This window comes from Bactrocera neohumeralis, chromosome 2, assembly GCF_024586455.1.
Source record: "Bactrocera neohumeralis isolate Rockhampton chromosome 2, APGP_CSIRO_Bneo_wtdbg2-racon-allhic-juicebox.fasta_v2, whole genome shotgun sequence".
Taxonomy (NCBI): domain Eukaryota; kingdom Metazoa; phylum Arthropoda; class Insecta; order Diptera; family Tephritidae; genus Bactrocera; species Bactrocera neohumeralis.
Window position 1 is genome coordinate 58,854,737 of NC_065919.1, and position 21,187 is coordinate 58,875,923.

At 31.1% G+C, this 21,187-nt stretch overlaps 1 protein-coding gene across 6 annotated transcripts; it reads right to left on the bottom strand.

Moving 5' to 3' along the window:
- Nucleotides 1–285: 285 nt before the first annotated feature.
- LOC126751392 (C-terminal-binding protein) lies at nt 286–20,671 on the bottom strand. 6 transcript variants are annotated; one of them, XM_050461618.1, is made up of 10 exons: nt 20,559–20,670; nt 19,153–19,748; nt 13,492–13,745; nt 13,115–13,398; nt 12,741–13,046; nt 12,410–12,670; nt 11,367–11,498; nt 11,037–11,256; nt 4,522–4,709; nt 286–2,471 (listed from the first exon to the last, which is right to left on the bottom strand). In XM_050461618.1, exons 4-10 carry the CDS (start codon nt 13,307–13,309, stop codon nt 2,397–2,399), a joined length of 1,377 nt encoding a protein of 458 aa, XP_050317575.1. In that variant the 5' UTR covers nt 13,310–13,398; nt 13,492–13,745; nt 19,153–19,748; nt 20,559–20,670; the 3' UTR covers nt 286–2,396. The 6 variants fall into 6 exon arrangements, with proteins under 6 accessions (XP_050317575.1, XP_050317572.1, XP_050317573.1 ...); XM_050461615.1 differs by lacking the exon at nt 19,153–19,748 and having other exon boundaries at nt 4,507–4,709; nt 11,358–11,498; nt 20,559–20,671; XM_050461616.1 differs by lacking the exon at nt 20,559–20,670 and having other exon boundaries at nt 4,507–4,709.
- Nucleotides 20,672–21,187: the final 516 nt, after the last annotated feature.

A 21,187-nucleotide genomic window follows, 5' to 3' on the forward strand; every position in this document is an offset into this window, starting at 1 on the left:
CTTCATGAAATTCGTCTTGAAAACACTGGCCCTAAATGGAGCTAAGTTCATCGGTGTACACTATTGCTCAGTTAATCCACATAGAGAGTTGTAAAAATTAATCGCGAGGAAATGTTCGCGATTTAATTCTATTTTTTGGCCGAGATGAGTATTTTAAGTTACAAAAGTTGTGAGTTGTCAGATTGCAACACAGGGGTTAGCAAATCCCGAAATGTGTATAATAGTCAACCTACGTATACTTACTTACTTACTTTACTACCGAGAAATTATTACATGTCGAAAAACTTAATTGTTTGCCTTTTTATTTGTAATTATCAATACCTTAATAGTACCAGAATTTTTAAATTGATTTTATAGTTAAAAATTTAAATTTGTATTTTAAACATAGAAATTTACCAAAAATAAAAATAAAAACAATTATTTTTATAGTAGGTATTATAGTATTAAGGTGACTTACACTCGTACAATAATTCATTTATATTTGTAAATCAAATTAAATCAATGATGTCTATATGTATGCGTGTATGTTCCAGTGTTGTATGTATGGTGTTTTACTTGCTTGTTCATATGTTGTATGGGTGCTTAAAATTAAATCTACATATTTATAGATACAATACCAGAATCGAACTATCCGTGTACTGCTTTGTGAATCTCGTATTGCAAGACGTTAGATAGTTCAAAATTATAAATTCAAAGGAATAAATGAAAAAAAAAAAAATTAAAAATTTAATGGAAGTTTGCCATTATTGCCATAAATACACATATGATAATGCAAATCATAAGGAAAAGGTGCCAATAGTTAATAACAACGCATACGATTTTCTGATTTTTAAGCTATTTTCAAATATTTTATTGCAATTTATATGGGGAAAAAAGTTTCCTTTCGAATGGTGTGGACAATTTAAATATTGAGTGAGCGCACAGCAAGCGTTTAGTTGCATTGACCAGACGGCAGTAGGTTTATATTTTCTAATAAAAATATATAGCTATTTTTTTCAGCTTAAATGTGAGCTGAGAATGGTTACATAAGGAAATTTAGGTGGACGAAGCCAAAACAGTGAGCTTTCTGCTTGAAACACCTTTGAAAAACTCCAATCCTTACAAGAACTCTAAAAATATTAAAAGTTAAGCGAATTGCGGCTTTACAGGTTAGGCAGGCTTTCAAGAACAGCTAATAAAAAATCAATTTTGAAGAAATACTCATTATGCAAACGCTTTATTTATTCATTTGCATAGAAGCAATTAGGTGGGATACATATGTATACACACTCTTATAAGCAAAATTAGAAAAACAGTACAAAAACTTCGTTGTATTATTATTGAGCACACTATATAGAGGGTCAGTGCTGTTACGGATTAGTTATTATTTGAATATTTTAGGGAATATATGCAAATGCACATTTGAAGAGTGTCACTGCAGTGTAACCAACTGCCGTCCGCATTTCTTAGCAAACGCTTAAGCATCACTCGGAAAAAAATCAGAATTAAATTATTTCACAATTCTTAAGCGTGTTATTTGAAGCCTATTTTGTAACATCTACTCGTTGGTAATACAATCTGCTCTCGCATATTGTATATTTACTTTCTAAATCAATTCAGATAAAACTATTTAACTGAATTCCATAAGTAACTTAACTTAATTGCAAATCTAAAGGAGTATTATTATGTAAGACAACTTTTTTGATTAACTAAACATTTATAATGAGCTTGATACTTATACATTTTGTTTATATTTAGTTGTACTTCACTCTGAATTATTCATTTATTCAATTAATTTGTATTTGTTTGAACATGTTTTTAAGTATTGTAGAGCGAATAAGCGTGTTTAAAGTGTAATATACTCCTACAAAGAAATATGCTATGTTTTGTATCACTCACAGAAGCGAATACATTTTTAGCTTTAAAACTTTAACCAAATGTTGTGACGGATCAAGTTAAAATTCTTTCCTTTTTTACGTTTCTTTTTTGCTGCTTTCCGCATCCTTTCATTTAAATTATGTAATTATTTCAATATGCTGCCTGTTTCTGCGTACTAAGTGCTAAGCTTGGATCAATGCGTTCGACATAGCATCGGCTAGAACGCTTTCTTTCTTTCCTATGTATAATTATGCCATAATTAATCTTAAAATATTTGCTTCTTGGTTTAAAATTTTACATCACGTCTAGACTTCTTTCTGCTGGCCGGGGTTCATAAAATATTTCTGTTTGAAAATTAGTCGCAGCAATTTATTGTTTGCATTTTTTGTTTAATGAATTTGCTTTTAAATTATTTTCAGGTCAATTTGCGTGTTCGTTTCAGCGGTTTCTGGTTGCTTGCTTGCTGGTTGTGGTTGTAGGTCTTGTTTTCTATTTATATTAGCTTATTGAGTCCACTCACAGTTGTTGGCGCTTTTGAACTATTGGACCTCTGATGGCTCTGGTATGTTAGAAGCAGACGAAAGATGGTTATTAGGGTCTGGTGCATTCAGGGGCTGCAAGAAAAAGAGAAAATAAATTTTATTTTTTTGGTTTGTTAAATGTTAGTAATATAATTGAGATAATTCAATTATAACAGAAAAATTACAACAAATAATGTAAGTGAAGAAATTAAAATGTTAAAATAATTTAATTTTTACTGTTGTAAATTTCAATAAAACGCAATGTCAAATTAGTTATGTACATATTTTAGGTATTTTTGACGAAACGGTCTTGTAGTGTTTGACTTTTAAATATAATACTTTAAATATGATTCTTATTTTTTATTGTTATGTTATTTATTCTAAATTTTATTTTGCTTTTTTACAGTACCCTACACTCATACTAATTTCAACCAGTTGACAGTAATTTACGAATATACAAAAAAAACTATTTTTTTGAATTAATAATTTTTTAAAATAATATTTCTTTAATTATTTAATAGAGTTACATAAATGGTGAGCATTATTAATTTAAAGTGAAAGCTTAAATCATTTTCACCAAGTCTTGTTGAAATTTTAATCTCCGAAAGGATAAATGTTTTTTTTCTCTTAACAGTTTCAAAGAGACGGTTACAACAAGTTATCAATTAATAATGTTTAATGAAAACTTAAGCAATAGTTAATGCTTTTTATAAGCTGAATAACGTAAAACAAAATATTACTTGAAAGACTTTAAACACTCTTGAAATGATTTTTGCTGAGTATATGATCGCATATACAGGTACATATGTATGTACATATATGTTATATAAATATAAAGGATATTCCACAAATTTCAAATTAATGTTCTCAAAAAATAAATTTCAATAATAATTTAGTGTACATATGCAGGATTAGTTTTTCACTTGAACAAATTTTGATTAAAATTAGGCTTTCACTTTTTAATTTCAATTTTGGTCTTGGGATTATATTTATTTTTTCAATTCAAATAAAAATAAGTTTTTAATCCGATTTTTGGGACTTAATATATTTATTATATTTAAATCCAGTATTTGTGATTCAAAAATATTTTTTAATCATTATTTGGGATTAAAAATTATTTTAATCAATTACAAATTATTTAAATAAATATTTTAATTAAGTTTAATGCTTTCATATGAATGCCGCCAAATATTACAAAAAGAATTTCAACAAAGGTCATTAAATGGAAAATGCTGTTATGTTTAATAAAATTAAACAAATTCGATAAAGCACTAGTTTATTATTTACTAATAATACTGAATAGTAATACATACTTATGTCATTTTCACATCATTGAGCAACTTCAATGTAAAAAAAACGGAATACAAGCAAGAATTCGTCAGAAAATAAATTTTGAAACTAAATTTGAAATTAAAAAATGTATATTTCAAAATAGGAAGTTAGAATTATTTAGTACATTTTAATTAATTAAAAATACGAATAATTATTATCATAATTATCGGTATAAAATTTTAATTATTTTAATAGGCGTAACAATGTGTCAATCAATAATAATCAAATGTGTCAATTATAGATTATCAGGCTCTTTAACAAAGGCGATAAATCAACGAATAAGTATTATTTATTGTATTCGACACACACATTTCCAAACCCATAAAAGTACACACACATACATATTTACATAGAGCTAAATACTTCAATTAGAAATTTAAAGCTAATATTACATAATCGATCAACCAAATGAAAACTAACAACGAGCTGGTGATAAGAACAAATTTAAACAACTTTTACTAGTTAAACAAACAACAAACTTCAATTGTTTAGAAACTTATAGAAAGCACAGCAATCGAAAAGTACTGAAATGATACAAATACAGGATGTATTAACCATTTACTTGAGTTCGCTTTCTTTTGCATATGGATGCGCATATATGAAATCAACATCCATATAAAAATATGGATATACATATTAAGTGAGTATGCGCATATGTAGGGCTGGAAAGCCAGAGCGTTCATTTACTAACAAATCAACTACACTAAACAATGCTAACACTAACAACAACAACAACATACAATCAACAGCAACAGCAATAACAAGAACAACAACAGCAACACATATCTATACCTACCGATTTACTACTCACAAGTCCATGCTGTAATCCAACTTGCGGTGGTATATGCACCGACGGCACCGTAGGAACTGGCGACGGATTCACTACCGACGGCGGCGGTGGAACGATAAGCGCACTGCCAGCTGCACTATGCGGTACATCATGTGTGGTACTATGGGCCTGTTGCAGTCCGCTCGTTGCATAATATCCGCCATTTAATCCTGTTTGTTTGTATACATACATATATGTAGCATATAGCATAGTAACATCGTTAATATTGAAATACTTGCAGCATCAGAACTATAAGAACTACAATTTTATCTCTACTAACTATCTATAAATGCAGCAGTTTTTTGTTTGACATAATGCATTATACAATTTGCTCAATGAAAGTTCATACATGTGTACGTAAGTACGTTTGTGTGTCTATGGGAATTAATTTAAAGTGAATTTTGTAAAATTTCCTTTTATGTATTTTGTTCAAAAAGTTTCCTAAAGAGAAATAGATTATCATGTAAACATCCATTCACGCGGCACAGCGTTTTATAAAAAATACGCAAACAGTTATAGAAGATAATGGCAATGATTTCGGCGTTTAAAGGGTTTATTCAATATTAATTATTGTATTTGTATGCGGTTGTTGTTGCTGTGCCTGTAGTAGCATAAAAACTATTGCCAATGCTTTAATATGATGTGTGATGACAGTATATGCCTGGAAGGCAGCCCAATCCTACCGTTGAAGTACATCCAACTTCGCTGCACGGCCATATGGCTAAGATCAATGGCTAATATCGCTAAGATCATAATACGTATTATATTTATTGCATTCCTATTGCTGTTTTATACTATAGTTACCGCGACGAAAAACTGTTTTTCATTGCTGCCGGAAATGGTTAAAACACCCCAACTAAACTTAACTTAGACTTAAAACGTAAACATTAACGAATGTCCATCCTATATGCGAATATCTAAACAAATTATCTAATATTACCAAAAAATTTAGCAGAATACTTGAAAAGTAAAATTTTGCATGTGTAAGAGCTGAAAAGCATATTCAACTATTTGACGAACTATACTTTATTAAGTTTTTTTTGAAGGCATTCGAAACTTTCTGCGTGTAACTCCTCTTGAACAAGAAAAAAATCAACAAAAAACTTTAACCTCGACTGAACCCAAGCTCTAAAATACTCTTACCGTAACATTCCTTATAGCATAAAGGGTATAAAAAGATCTTTATTTTGATTTTGATAGGGTCAATTTGAATGGCAGCTATATGCTATAGTGGTGCGATCTTAAAAATGTGGTCCGGGATTGGACAATAATCAAAAGATTTTCATACACGAACTTAATCTTCATTGTTATATGTCAGCTATATGCTACAGTAGTCCGATATTGGCGACTCCGACAAACTTGCAGCTTCTACAGCACTAGAGACACACCAATCGTTTAAAATTGCACCATTTTGCATATCAGTGTTGAAAATTCATACGAACTCACATACAAATCAATTCATACATAAAAACCTATATTAATTAATTCATAGCCTTTTTCGAAGCGTAGCTCGTTTGCTCCTATGATAATAAATACTTTCTATTCTATCGGTATTTGCTTATGCCACTTGTTTGTTCGATTCGCCACTCTCCAAGATATACAAGCACACTGCGAATTGTAACTGTAACTATTTTAGAACAATTTTTGGAAATTCGTGGGAATGATGGAAACGAATATGCTGCACAAAACAAACTGTAAGTGTAAGTGAATGAGAGAGGAATTTGTCATCTTGTGCTACAATTCCGAAATTCCATTTCTTTGGAATTGCATATATTGTAGCTAAAGCCGATATAGTTAAGTACTTGGTGGTCGATATGTGTCGTATGTAAATCTAGTTTTTAACCTTAGTGATATCTATTTAGCTTTAATAAATTTACTGACTTTCATTCGCAGCGTTCGTTTTTTGTTTTGTAGTTTACTTATAAAACTTTTTATATAACATTTTTTTTGTGCATAAAAATTTCTATTTCACTTATATATACAAAATTTTGCTCTCGCTTAATGATTCCATCATCCCAGAAAATTTCAAATGCCTTCGCAAAAACAAAAAAAAAAATAGAAGGAAATAACTCTAACAACATAAGAGACTCAATGGTATTGATTTATTTGCGAAAACTAAATGCAACCGACAAAAGCCGACAATGCGCAGCTATGTTGACTATGTACAAGTATATCGAAGAAATTATGCTTAAAGAAAAGAGTTTAGCGCGTTTGTTTTTAGAATTTAGTTTATTTTTGTTTTGTTTTTTGTTTCTCTGGAAAAGTTTAATTTTATTTAGCTTTCACAGTTATTAAAAATATTTATACAATACAAAATAACAGTTTTCATCTCATTTTACTTTCTTTTGCATCATTGTCTTGACCATAATTATGATCATTTTAATCTGTTGTTTTAACTTCAATCTTTACTCTTCCTTATTTAAACTTATACTTTTATGTGTCTCATATACTTATTATAATATATTAATGTATGTATAATTTCTTTTGCATTAGTTTTTATTTTTTTATTTTTACTTTTTTTGTTTTTGTTTTTAAATTTGCAATGTGGGAGTGGGTGCTCAGTATACATATTCCTTTGCAATAAACAGTAGATGTAGATGTGATTGCAGTGGTGATGGTTGCGGTCGTTGTATGCAAGTAGCTGCAGCTGGGCAAATGGCGACACGTCGCTGACAACATTCACAATTCCAGACTTTGTTTTTTATAACAAATAATTTACAGCTTTCTAGTGAATCTTGGTTTACGACAAAGTATAAAATTAAAGGCATAGATAAAAATCTGTTATGTTGTATTTTGAGCGTTCACTGCCTATTTGAACTTGCAGTGGCGCCTGCGCGCTTTATTTGCGGTTGATTTGTGCAAATTATCCCTACTTTGTAAGCTACAATTTATATTTCATGGTAAATATTTGGAATTTATAATAAAAATAATTCTGACTGAGAATCAAGACAGTGAAAGTCAATTGTGGAAATGTGCCTCATATCAATATTACATAAATAATTGCAATTTTTGATTTGGTTATTTCAGAAATAGATGCGGAAGGACATTTAAGCATTTAATGTGGTTTCTATATGAGTTTCTTTGTAATTATACTGCATACGCACACGTATAGTTTCATGTATACATAAGCGTATGTTGTAAGCGTAAAAAATATTTCACACTTAAGAAAGCTCTGAGATGCGTTAACACCCTTTCTGTGTTGCAGTTGCTTTATGTGACAGCTAAAATGCTTGGAAAATAATACAACTATATATTTCGTGTGATTTAATTAACAGTAATTTAAGTTCATTACACTTTCCCACAGCGTTTTCACAGTGAACGAATGCAGCTGCGAAGAAAATAATAAACGAAACGTTCGCGCACATTTTCACACGATAAATTTGCGTGCGTGTCTGTGTTTGCATTATTCAGCATGCTAATATTTTTAATCATAAAACTACATACTATTTTCTTTTCTGAACTTATAAATCGATTTTATATTTTTATTATTTACTTTATTTTTACTTTTATATAATCGTATCTCTAAATTAATATTATTAAATTTAAAGTATTTTAAATGTACATAATCTATTCTGTTTTAGTATATTTGAAGTTTGTTAGGTTAGATGTTAAAATTTTTGTTATATCTTTTCTCATCGTCCTTCATGTTGCTAATGTTCATTCATTTATTTGTTTGTTTTATCCCGCGCATCTATTGTTTGTCATTATTGTTGTTGTATTAAAGAAGAATATCAGCTGTGTAACGGTTTATAGCAACGGTTTGATCGCAAATCTTCCCTATCATATATAGTATTGTTTGTTGTTACACGCTTTTAGCTTAATTATTTCGCATCCAAAATGGCAACTGTTTGTTTTTAGGTTAGAATTTAGGCAAATCAATTTTGAACTGTTCGCTGTATTACATACGTTTTCGATATATGCACCATACATGTATGTATGTATGTATTGGTAGTTAAAAATAAACAAGGATGATGAGATCATTTAAAGAGCAGAAATTCATTTTTCTTATTAAAAGTTCTTTAGACAAAGCTTAAAACCATCCAAACTTAATTATAATTACTAGAAGAAACATACCAATGTTTTAGCATATACATATATATTATGTTCAAGTAAAAATAATTGTTTGAGGTTATAGTTATACTATCAACTACAGTTTTATTTGATTTTTGAAAGTCAGTAAATTTTTGCTTGCTTTAATTATAAAACGTACATAAAATGAATATAAAATGTTAAGTAGTCATTATGTGCACAGATATGATACACAACTGCTTACAAAATATAGAAATAACTTCTTCATTCCTCTTCTATGATTTATAAACGATTGTTTGCTTTACAATAATGGATAAGACACACTCTTACAATTAACATCCATTAACACACAAAATACTTTAGCATTATGTCCTGTATACATTTAACGACATTAACTCTTAAATTACACCAGCAGGCACCCAATATTCGAATTCGGTTGGATGCCAAGTGGATGTATAATTATGTTTTGATGTGTAGTTGTCGTTCACTTTTAAGTTTATTATTAGCTTGTTAAAGATTTTGTAGCATATATGTATGTATATCACAAGGAAATTTCATGAATGCTATCAAATATTTTGCTTGCTATTTAAAAATTATAATTTTTTTTACTGACGAATTCTTTGAAGAGGAAACATTACCATCTTATTTGGAACCATTTTTATGGTTGCACTTTTTTATATTGTAATTTACAAATATGTCAAAAAAGCAAAAATAATTTCGGTCTGCCCTTTTGAACTAACAAAAATGCGAAAACTCTAACCTAACGCAAAATAGGGGAAATTACAATATAGAACATAAATTCAAAAAAGTTTGGAATAAAGCAATGCGAAAACAAGAAGAAATATTTAAACAGCAAATGAATATAGTAATACACAATTGAATTCAAAACAAAAAGGTGCTAAAACAGAGTGCAAAAATTTTTGTATTCAGATAACACTAATATTTAACAAGGACGGTGCGCTTAATAGCTCATTAGGAAAATTTTATATTTTTTTCTTCCAAGACTTTTAATTTCTTAAATGTGAGCTTTGAAATACATATATTTTTAGCACTCACTTTTTAATTTGGGTTTTGTATATAATGCGGACGATAAGAAAATAAATTAGTTGTCCAAATTTATAAAGAACGCAAAACATACATAAAGAAAATTATCAATTGACAAGCGGTTGCGTTTGATGAGAAACGAAAAAAATTCATTGATCTGATGTGCTTATAAACAAGTAAATAAAGAAATATGAGTTAATTTTGTTAATTTAAATATCGAAAAAATAAAGAAAAAAACAATATATACGGACAGTTACGTCGTGACAAAAATTAGCGAAATTAGAAAAATTGTAATAAGAATCATGGTACATTTGTACATTTTCACTTTTTGATGCAGATATGCAGATACATACTGAATAATACAAAATTCTGGAATTTCGAAAGCCCTAATGCGTACAAGGCCAGCAGTTCAGTATGCGAAAACAGTCACAGACTATAAAGTGCAGATGATAAGAATCATAAAATATATTTGAATGAACTGCGCATTGAAAAGTTAAAACAAAAAATCCATTGTGAAAATCAAGAGTAGTCTAACCAAACCGTCGTGTATGTTTTTGCGTGTTCTGACAGAATCGGATGCCTTGCAACAAACTTCACTGCCGCGATTGATTTTTCAATATATGTATGTACATATATATTTTTATTTTATTTTTTTTTATGTTTTAAACTGTATGTATGTATACATATAGAGCGCGTATGCTAATGAAGGAGGGTAAATGAGTTTGGACATAAATACAACTATGTACATATTGTACATATGTACACACATTATTAAGCTCATGTATTGTACAACTGCATGACTTTTTTATTATTAAGGAAATTGAAACATATGTACGTATATGCTCCGCTACTGATGCGCTGCTGTAAACCTAATTAAATTTGTCTCAAGAAATTCATTTCTTTTCCTCTCTCGCTATATTATGTGCATTGCATTTTTATATCTTTTTTTGACTTGTTACTATATGCTTATTATTATTATTTTGCTTTTTCTTTGTTGTTGGTATTGTGATTCTATGCACTAATCTAATTGTGTTTTTTGTTTTATTTTACTTTTTTTTGTTTTGCAGATTCGCATTTATATTAGATTCTTAAATAGTCCTTATTATGATTTACTGTTTTGTGTTTGTGGTTTTATATTCTTTGCATCTTTTTAAATATTTCAATATACTGTATTATGCTCTGTTTTTAGTTTGCAGGTTTTATTACACTCAATATTTATATTTTAACTCTATTTTTGTGGTGTTTTTTTATTTAAATTTAATTGTATTTAAACCTGTTTGCTTTATATTCAGTTTTCGCGCTTATTATAATTTGCAATGTTTCTCTTCTATTTCCTCTTTTTGTTTTCTTGGTAATTATTAAAGTTACGTTTAGTTTAAAATATTACTTTCACTTTTCTGGATTTGATAATATTTGTAGTTTACCTTCTGAATACACTGCCGCAGCTGCAGCAGCAGCAGCCACAGCTGGTGTTCGCAAGAAATATTCCTTATTAACACAATTCCTTAAGACGTCTGGAATATTGCCGACTATTGCCCGTCGTATCTCCGTTGCTGCCATTTCTCGCAACTCGGTTGCGGATGCATCGCTGAAGAAGGCTGCATGTGGTGTACATATAAGATTTGGAGCATCTTTAAGGGCTCCCTGCAAAAAATAATATGTTATTAGTAATTGTTTGTATTGCCAAATATACATACTAAGAATAAATTATCTAGTTATGCATAAATTGGCAATTAGAGGCTTACTTGGAATACATTGTAGGGCTCGTTTTCGTGCACATCTAAAGCTGCAGCTCTTATTCTGCCTTGTTTCAGAGCCAGTGCCAAGGTCTCGTCATCGACCAGCCCGCCTCGTGCTGTGTTTACCAAAAATGCACCAGGTCGCATCTGTCATAATAAAAAAAAAAAAAAAAAGTTTATGTAAATAATCAAACCAATAAATTAAAGACACCGGTGGCACACTAATTAGCACATCCTTACATATTCCCATAGTACTGCTTGAAAATTGAAGATAACGATATTTAAGAAAATTTTTTGTATATAAATTAGTTATTTTTACACTTAAAAATCAGGCACTACTGAAAAGCTTGTGGTCGGTTTCAAAGAAATGTGCCTTTATTTCATAAATACAGTTACGCCATTCATTGAGAGGGAGCCGGCGAAGGTTTTAATGTCTCCACTGTGAATGGCGGTCAGTGCATGTCTGAAGTTTGTTGGAGAGGAGAAACGTACGGACCTCACTCACAAAAGGCATCCCATTATAATCCGGAGTGTGGTGTTCTGTCATGTTTGAAGCTTCTTCGTCTGCAACAGGCGACCACATTGGTGGGGGCGTAGTTAAGGACCGGTCGGTCGATTGCCAAAAGAATTGCACCCGAAGTATACCAGGCAGATCGTTTTCCAATAGAAAATATGTGGACAATAATCAAATGCGAGTCATGGCACTGAAGCCGAAGACAGCGCATGATTTGAAGGCAGTTATTCAAAAGAAAATTCCCAATGACATCTACGCGGATCTAGGGTCATCCATGCCGAGAGGATGTACATCCGTTATTTCCCAAAATGGATACCCATGTAAATATGTATGGAGTAAATATAAACCCATTAATTTTATTTTTTTTAATTACTTTCAAAATTTTATATGATTCTTTTTACGTTTTTTTTGAGATGTGTTGGTCTCTTGACCAAGCTGTTTCAAAATAGATTTGAGGTTATATTTGAGTGCACATGCGGGTGTGCTAATTAGTGTACCACCCCTGTATAATGATTTCTTTTTTAATTAAGGAACAGTATCATACCTGTTTAATTGTGAATTCGTTAATTAAGTGGTGGTTGTGTTCGTTGAGTGTACAATGCAACGACACACAATCCGATTGAAACAGCAAATCTTGTAGGGTGTAGACACGAGTTAGACCAAGCGATTTGTCGATACCATCCGGAAGATAGGGGTCGTAAAATATAACATTAAAGCCAAATGCTTTTGCTCGCAAAGCGACAGCGCTGCCAATGCGACCAAGTCCTACAAGTCCTAAGGTATCTCCTCGAATCCTTGCGCAACCCTACAAAAAATTTATGAAATTTTTTTTTAATTTCAAAATTTTCTGTTACTTTTCAAAATATTTAACATACATGCGCTGCTTCTCGAACTTGTTCAGGACCAGTGAATTTTTTGCCTTCGCGCACCATATTCGCCAGCCAATAGGTCCTTCGATACAAATTCAATATCAAACACATTGTTGTATCTGCTACTTCCTCAACACCATAACCCGGTACATTACAAACGGCAATACCTAGTTCACCCGCTGCTTTCACGTCGATATTGTCCGTACCGCTACCAATCCGCACTATAATACGTAAAGCTTTGAATTTTTCCAAATCCTCTTTTGTAAGGATTATAGTATGCCACATTAGTGCGCCGACAGCTTCATTTAAAACCTATTTTGGATTAAATTTATATTAGATATGAACTTTAACATTACTACTTAATCTAACTAGAATTTTACCTTTTCATGAATCTCGGATGTACTTTGTGCGTCGCAGAAGGCCACTGTGGCCACATCTTTCAGTATAGGCATTTCAATTGAACAGTCGCGTCCATCAAGTAACGCAACCAATGGACGTGCCTGCAACGGACCATTGGCGAATGTGCCTTTCACGTCTAAGCGTGAACGCTTCGGTAACATCATATTTTTATCCATTGTGTGTTACTACCGTATTTTTGTATTTAAAACTACGTTTTCGTTTTCCAAGTCTATGTTAATATGTTTGTGTGTTAAATACACTCTTCCTGCATTATATGAACGAAAGAAAGAAATTTAATTATATCATAATCAAAATGTTTTGATAATAACAGACTTTAATAATAGTCAGCAATACTTACCTCTATAAATAATATAAAACTTTGACCTTAAAAAAGAAATGTGATGAATTGCAATTTTTCGGTTTTCCAACTAAGCGCAATCGTTCGTATCTTGCACTTCCTTTTCCACTTGAGTTCAGCTATGTAAAGCGTAAAATTATACGACACAGATTTTCTCAGATATTTCAACTGGCACAACGATTACAATTTAATACAAATGAGGTTCCTTCATACATAATAACTTCATTTCATTCATGTTGAATTGTCCATTTTACCTAAAAAATGTTAATTAAAATTTATCGTTCAAATTAAATTAAAAAATTGTTGTGGTTATTATTGTAGCAGAATATAACATTTCAAAAACATCGCTGCCGAGGTGACAGATAGCCAGATATACATATGTATAATTCATACTTTTCATTTAAAACTTTACAATAAAGTTATAAAAACTGAAGTTTATATTAGCAGGTGTTGGTACGCGTTTATCGATTTTGTGATGAAATTATTTTTAACATTATTTTCAAAAACATAATTTACAAGCTTTGACAATGAACACTATTGACAGTGAACTCATTGCTAATATTTACTTTTGAGCCAGCTTTTAATAAAAAGCTTTATAAAAAAATTATACAATATTGTAACATCTTTGTTGTTGGAATTTTTTTGAATTCAACTAAGAATTTAGTTTAGCATTGTTATTGTGATCATCTCCACTGTAGGAAATTATTGTTTCTATACACACATGAAACGTGTGCATACGCGAATTAATTCCTAAGTTTTTATGATATCAATCTGAACTTTTCCACATGTCAGTTTCTCCCCAAGAAGCTGCCTATTTGTAATTGTTGTAGCAGCAGTAAATATTCAAAAAATGAATGGTGCCTAGTTGTCGGTTGTTGCCCGGATAAAAATTCGAGTTCGTTCCAGTTACCTAGACGAGACTGAAGTGGGAACGGTTCATTTGGCGGAACCGCGAATCTTGTATTCAAAAACATATTTATTTAACAAAGTACCTTTAGTAAATAAGGTACATAGTAGATAATTGTCCAACGCAGCGCTATGATCTCTCCGAACAAATTATTCAGATTGAACAACTATAGAACATAAAATGTCATATAAACTGATCGATCAAAAACAAGACTTGATGGTTCTTTGTATTGCAAACCTTGGCTAGAAAGAACTAAAAAAGAGTTTTCCGTTGGATGCAAACTATTATCCCACTGGGATGTTTGAAAAATACTGGGAAACCGTTGAAATCACTAGTGACATCAATTTTCATTTCAAATAGTGTTTAAAACCAAATAAGGTTATTTCCTCTTATCCTTCTCCGATCATGATCTTATTAAACAAGTGTAATATGTAATGTAAATAGGTTATATTTTAGTGAATTAAAAAAGTCTCAATCGATTCCTTTATTGTACTTAGTATTTATAATATCAAAGGTATGTTATGCTAGCACTTGTATGATAACCTTCAACTTGATCACTTTCTATCTACATATGGCATTAGTATGTATCGTAATTGTATTCAAAAGAGAACTTAGTTTTGTTGATTTTAAGAAAATCACACACCGAAATAACTGCAATTAGAAGATGCAAACAATCTCAAATATTTTTAATTACATTTGTACCTATTAAAGAATATAGCTATAAAATATACACACATGTATTTATACTGCGTTCACATGTACGTGAGATTAGAATAAAGTTCTTATCAGTTAAATATGAAATAGTGCAAACGGTATGCTATAGTGCCAAAACGAATGCACAAACGTCAATTTTGATATATACATATGTATGTATTACAACCGCGTTTTTAAACGAAGCTTAAATTTTAGTCTTGTCGCTGACTTAATGCAGAACAGAAACAAAAATACATATAATCACAAGTAGTGACCGTTAGATGGTATATACATACAATATGAACATATATATTCACAATATCTGTAAGTTATATGCGTACTTCAAACAATGCATGTTTTACTAACACATTCAATTGATCACAGTAGCTAGCTCTACTGTACAAGTATGAAAAACACAGAAATAAATAATACAACAAACATATTCACGTATACATATACATACATATGTATATGTGTAGAATACAAATGCGGTACTTTCAAAGATAAGACTGAAAATGAAATTCTATTTCAGGCAGCTGAAAGATATAGCGCGCAATTGTGAAATCATTAACACCTGCTGTCCCTCTCCATCAACATACCCTTTAGGTGCAGCTAGCTTTTGATTACGAGTTCGCACAATTATGTACATACGTGCATACGAACGTATATACATATGTAAACGCATATGAAGGTATGTATGTTTATATGAAGGCTACATAGGCAACAATTCAGTTTCGTTTCTGACGAATGATAAGATTAGGATTTGTTTTTGCTATTTTTGTGTTGAACAATTTGATGACGTGCGAAAGCAAAATATTCCAAACGATCATAGACAACAAAATTAAGGTCTGAGTATTTACATACACATACATACATATATGCCTATACCTATTTAGGAATATTCTTTATAGATTAAGAATGACTGAGAAGAATTTGGACACATTTCCATTTTCCATTATATTGAATAAATGCTATAAAATTGATAATTGATTATTTAATAAAAATTAATCTTTGTATTAAAACATACATATTTTTGTTCGTAGATATTAAAAAAAAATAGTTTATATATCCGTCTATTCTGCGATTTATGTATCCAAATATGGATTAAAATTTCTTAAACTAAAACTATCTCTATATTATTGTGACTAAGCAAACACATAATACATGTGCTAAAATTCTGCATATGTATGTATGTATATAAATATTTACATATGTCACTCTTCATATGCGACTGTAACATGGTTGCAGGTATTTTGTATATAAACGCTTGAGCAGTGGGATCAGAATCATATACAGTACAGAAAATACAAGTGAAATTAACACGATTATATTGTACTACTCAAAAGCAACCCGATCCTATTACCAATATAAACTATGATATTTAACATTAATTAATGAACTTGCGTGCGTAGCACATTTAATGTGTGTGTCAACGTATGTATGTAAGCGCTTATTGAAAATGTGGCAACAAACTGAGCCGGTAAACATTCACTTCCATCCAATGGTTGATTATCAGTAAGTTAAGCTATGTAGCAACACAATTGACATTCTACAAATGCAAAAAACCGGTTTCGATTGCCATTAGTTCTTAAAAAAGAAATACTAAAAACTGAAATGAAAAAATAACCCTATAAAGATTGGCATTTATAAAGTTGTACCTTTCCCTCTCATGCTGCTTATGTGTATAAACGGAGCAAACAAACAATAGAACCTATTTTCTAACTCTCTTTTCACTTAGCACTGCCATAAAGTCAAAAAGATAGTTGTCTGCCTGACTGCCTGCCTGTTGGATTGTTCGTTTCGTCACTCTTCCTTAAAAAACACGATTATACTTTGGTCTTATTAAAAAAAAAATATATATATGCCATATAACAAATTTCATTTCAAATCCTAAGCTTCAATAGTAAATTGGTACTCAAATCATGTAACTATTAATAACAATGTTTAAAACACAAGACTTGTTATTTTATTTATAATTAATTTAACAATTTTTAGTTTAATTTTAAAGTTGCTATTTTGTATTTGGCACAAGCTAAAGGGGTAAACTATCGTGTGTCTGACAGATATACATATGTACCAAAGTTTAACCTATACGCAACCCAAGAGTAAACCCGAAGGAACAAACGTCGTACGAGTTATTAGGGAAACGTTTAACGCTTTACTTTATTAGTCACACTGAAATGCAACAATTTATGCAAAACAAGTCACTGAAGATATTGCAAAGAACTGGTTGCATTTCCACAACTGCTCATGCTACGTTTGTCAAATGTAACGAACTTCACGTCGCTATCGGCAACTTAAGCCACAAAAACATGTGACTCCACAAAACGTGCTGTATGCAACGGCAGATAAACCTCTTTTCGTCTCAATGGCAAGGGAATAGTGTGCGTGCTCGTAATTGAATGACCGTAAGTCAGACAGGTCAGTGGGGAAATTGAAGTAGCTTAATGGCGGATGCATTGTGCGTTGTTCGAACAGACAACCCGCTAAAATTTACAAATGGCAAATGTGTACATACACATGCAGCAGTTGGTTTTATAACTTCTCTGGAATATGTCTGTCGATTTTTACTACTTGTTCATTGCGTTCATATGTTTCTTTTGTTTTATCTTTTTTTATATGTACATATATACATACATGTGTTCAATATTCAATAGCTTAGTGTTGCGTAGGTGGCAATAAGCAAAACGTCAAGAATTGCTTTTAGACAAATGCAGCGTGTAATATCAATGTCCGTTAAAGTTTCATACTTTTAAGAATGTATGTAGCTATGTCTTATTTGCATTTTCCTTAAACAATTTTATATATATATGCATATTTCAAAATATTTAATAAAGTTGACACCATGTTAAATCCCTATATTATATATTATATACATATGTATATGTATATTCAGAAGAAAAAAAATTGCAGCTCAATAAACTCTATTATGGTGGGAATAATATTACTGTACAGTAAACATATGCGGATTTGACACTGAGAATTCATGTTAATTCCAATTAATTTGCTGACAATACAAATATTTTGATCAGACTTGGATTTGTATACCGACATACTATATATCAAATATGCAAACGCATGTTCACACTAGTTCTATACAGAGATTTGTATGTAGATTTGACATTTTCCACTACATTCAAAAAATCCTCAAATACTGTCAAATTCTTTAGAAAATGTGTTATGAAAATATCTATTTTTAATTTGAAACAAACAAAAAACATTGTTGCAAACGCTGCCATCCGCATACTACATACCGCATTTTTATTTACATATTTATCATTTTTTCAGTGTAGACATTTGTATTCGCGTATGTAACTATATATTTCCTTTGTACTTTAATTCTTTCAAGATTTATGCAGATAACAAAATTTTCATTGCATTTTCTTCTTAAATTAAATACGCCAAATAACTATCTACATATGGTTTGATTTTTAAGCAGACGCTACAATTTGTAAAAACTTCGAAAAACAAAATGTTCGGGGAGCAAACGAACCTGCCAAACACAAAAAAACAATGACTTGGAAAAATCAATCATACAAAGATCACATCACAATTGATACAATTTCCATTGAACAAATACATTTTATATACGAAAAAGTTTATGTCAGTGGTATTTGTTGCTTTAGTTATTTATGTTATTTTGGAGCATAAAGAAATTGTTAAAAATGTGTCAACAATATTCGCCGCCATACTTGCACTAGTTATTCGCTCGCGCCATCTACACTCGTTAAAATTATCAGATTTTTGTTTCTTTTTGCTATTCCACTTTACAACTCGTTACTTTCTTTTTCTGCACGGCGTGCAAGTGTGAATAGGAGGCGGCTTATGGCTGGTGCGAAGCCTTTGGCCCTCAGCTTGTCAAGAAAAACTTAAATTGATTATCTTTATTGAACAACACGAGTTAAAGTGGGATTATAATGCATGTTATTTAATAAGTAGTGGCTATACCATTCTCGCAATACAAAAACTATTTATTTTCAAAAGTGAAACAAAAAGCACTTCTTTGTATTAATCATCCCACATATCTACAAATATAATTTTGACTATTAAGCAAGGCTTACCAGTAATAGTTTTCACTATTTTAAAGGGACAAAATTCACGAACGATTTGTTGAATGGTCACTATGTATGTATTGACCGACTTAAATGTGTTCTGCGACGTTGACAAGGTCTGGGAACGAAACGAACTATGACTGCGCGACAACTTTCAATTTTATTTTCTGCGATAGGCACGTCAACAAACTTTAAATTTGTAACAAGTTATAAACCATATTTTACAAAGTGTTGCCTTTTAAGTTTATAGCCGCGGCGGCAGACCGTGGATTTTGTGGTGCTACTCGCTCACTTGTAGTAGGCTTGCTTTTTTCTGCGTTGGTTAGCCCTTTTCGCTTGTACAGAACATAAAATTTTCCTCGAACAAATCGAGCAAACACAATGTTTAAACAACTACTTTTTATTCACAAACACTTCCTTGGTTGCTCCACTAAAAATGTACACTTATTTTATTTATTTTATGTACGTTTTCTCAGCAATTTTAGCAATTTTATAAGCAACGCGTTTTCTGACGAATCACTAAATTTTACACTCGTAGCTTTCAAAATGGCGGAAAATTGTGGAGAACACGGCGATTCTTTGCTGTCTGTGCTTCTTCTTGTTATCTTCAATTTTAGTACATAAATGACGCGATAGTGCATTTCGCACAAACCTCATACGCGAACGAATGAAAACTGAAAGTGTAAACACAATGGCTAGACTGCAGCGGCACGACAGTGAACTGAAAACGTCGTTGTTCATCTTACTGCATGTACACTTTGAGAAGCAACAACAACACAATGGCCGGCATGTACACAAAACAACGCAGTTGTCCATTTTGCATGTACACAATTTCGTTGTGGCCATACTAATACCTTTCACTTCAATGAAATTTTAATATTTTGTTCAAAGTGAAATTTTTTATGCAAAAAATAAGTAAATAGGTAAATATTTTTGCTTTAAATTATCACTTGCTATTACAAATGATATAATAGAGCTATTTTATGCTTTTATTTGTAAAATAACATTAAGTTTGTTAGAGCTGTGAATAATTTTACATTTTACATATTAGTGGCATCACCACTCTACCTCCTCTTTCTATCTTCCATTCTACTGTCGTCGTACTGTCGTTGGCAAAAATAGGAGCAAATTGAAGTTAGCGAGAACGACAACTGTCGGCCTGCAGTCGTGTAGTTGTGCAGCTGTCAAAATAACACTGCCCATAAGAACGTGTGTATTTTAATATTTGACAGATGTAGTTTGCAGTCTGTCGTAGCCATTGTGTTTACACTATGAATCGCCGCAATGACAGTTGACTCGTTGCTGTTGCCGATTTTCAGTTTTCACTAGTTCCAAGCGTACTCACAAATGCTTTTTACAACAAATTTAAACCTTTCAATAAACTTGATAAGAAAACACCACAAAAATGCACACACCTTTTCTTTACCAATGTATCACAAGGAATTTAATTTATTATCAAAAGAATATATTGAAAAAATGCAGTGCACACCAAGACCTGTGAACATAAGCAACTATCGAACTCCAGCGAATTCTATCAAACTGCGAATAATTTTAGTACACGCTGCCATGCGGCATTTCAATTCAGCAGGGCTGCATTGAGGAGTTTGTTCACACAAACATGGGAAAGCAATTTTTTTAATATTCTTATTTAATTAGACCACCTGATTTCGTTCATCAATACTACTGGAAAAAACACAATTCATTATTTTTAACTCGCTTTGTACTTCTAATTTATATAGCATACTACAAAACTAACTAAATTCTCATTTCCAATATAAATGGCCTAATGTTATTCCACTCGTTCTTGCCTACGAGTCTATGGGCAATCTGCTTGATTGCATTATTGCTACATTTGCAGTACTCATAGCTGAATTTTTCAGAATAACATGCAAAATTAAGTTAACATTTATATTTGACGGTTTCTTCATACATAAAGCACAATATTACGTTTTGTTTTAACTAAAGAAATTTTAATGTTCATTTAGTATTATTTTTAAAACTCTTAATTGTGAATGGTAACTCTTTTGTGAATTCTCTTTTACCC

Excerpts from the sequence above, each read along its gene's own strand:
- LOC126751392 (XM_050461615.1), bottom strand. The coding sequence starts at position 13,309 with ATGGATAAAAATATGATGTTACCGAAGCGTTCACGCTTAGACGTGAAA. Across the intron at positions 13,047-13,114 it reads CATCCGAGATTCATGAAAAG|GTTTTAAATGAAGCTGTCGG; the intron begins GTAAAATTCTAG and ends AATCCAAAATAG. Across the intron at positions 2,472-4,506 it reads GACTTGTGAGTAGTAAATCG|CCCCTGAATGCACCAGACCC; the intron begins GTAGGTATAGAT and ends TTTTTCTTGCAG.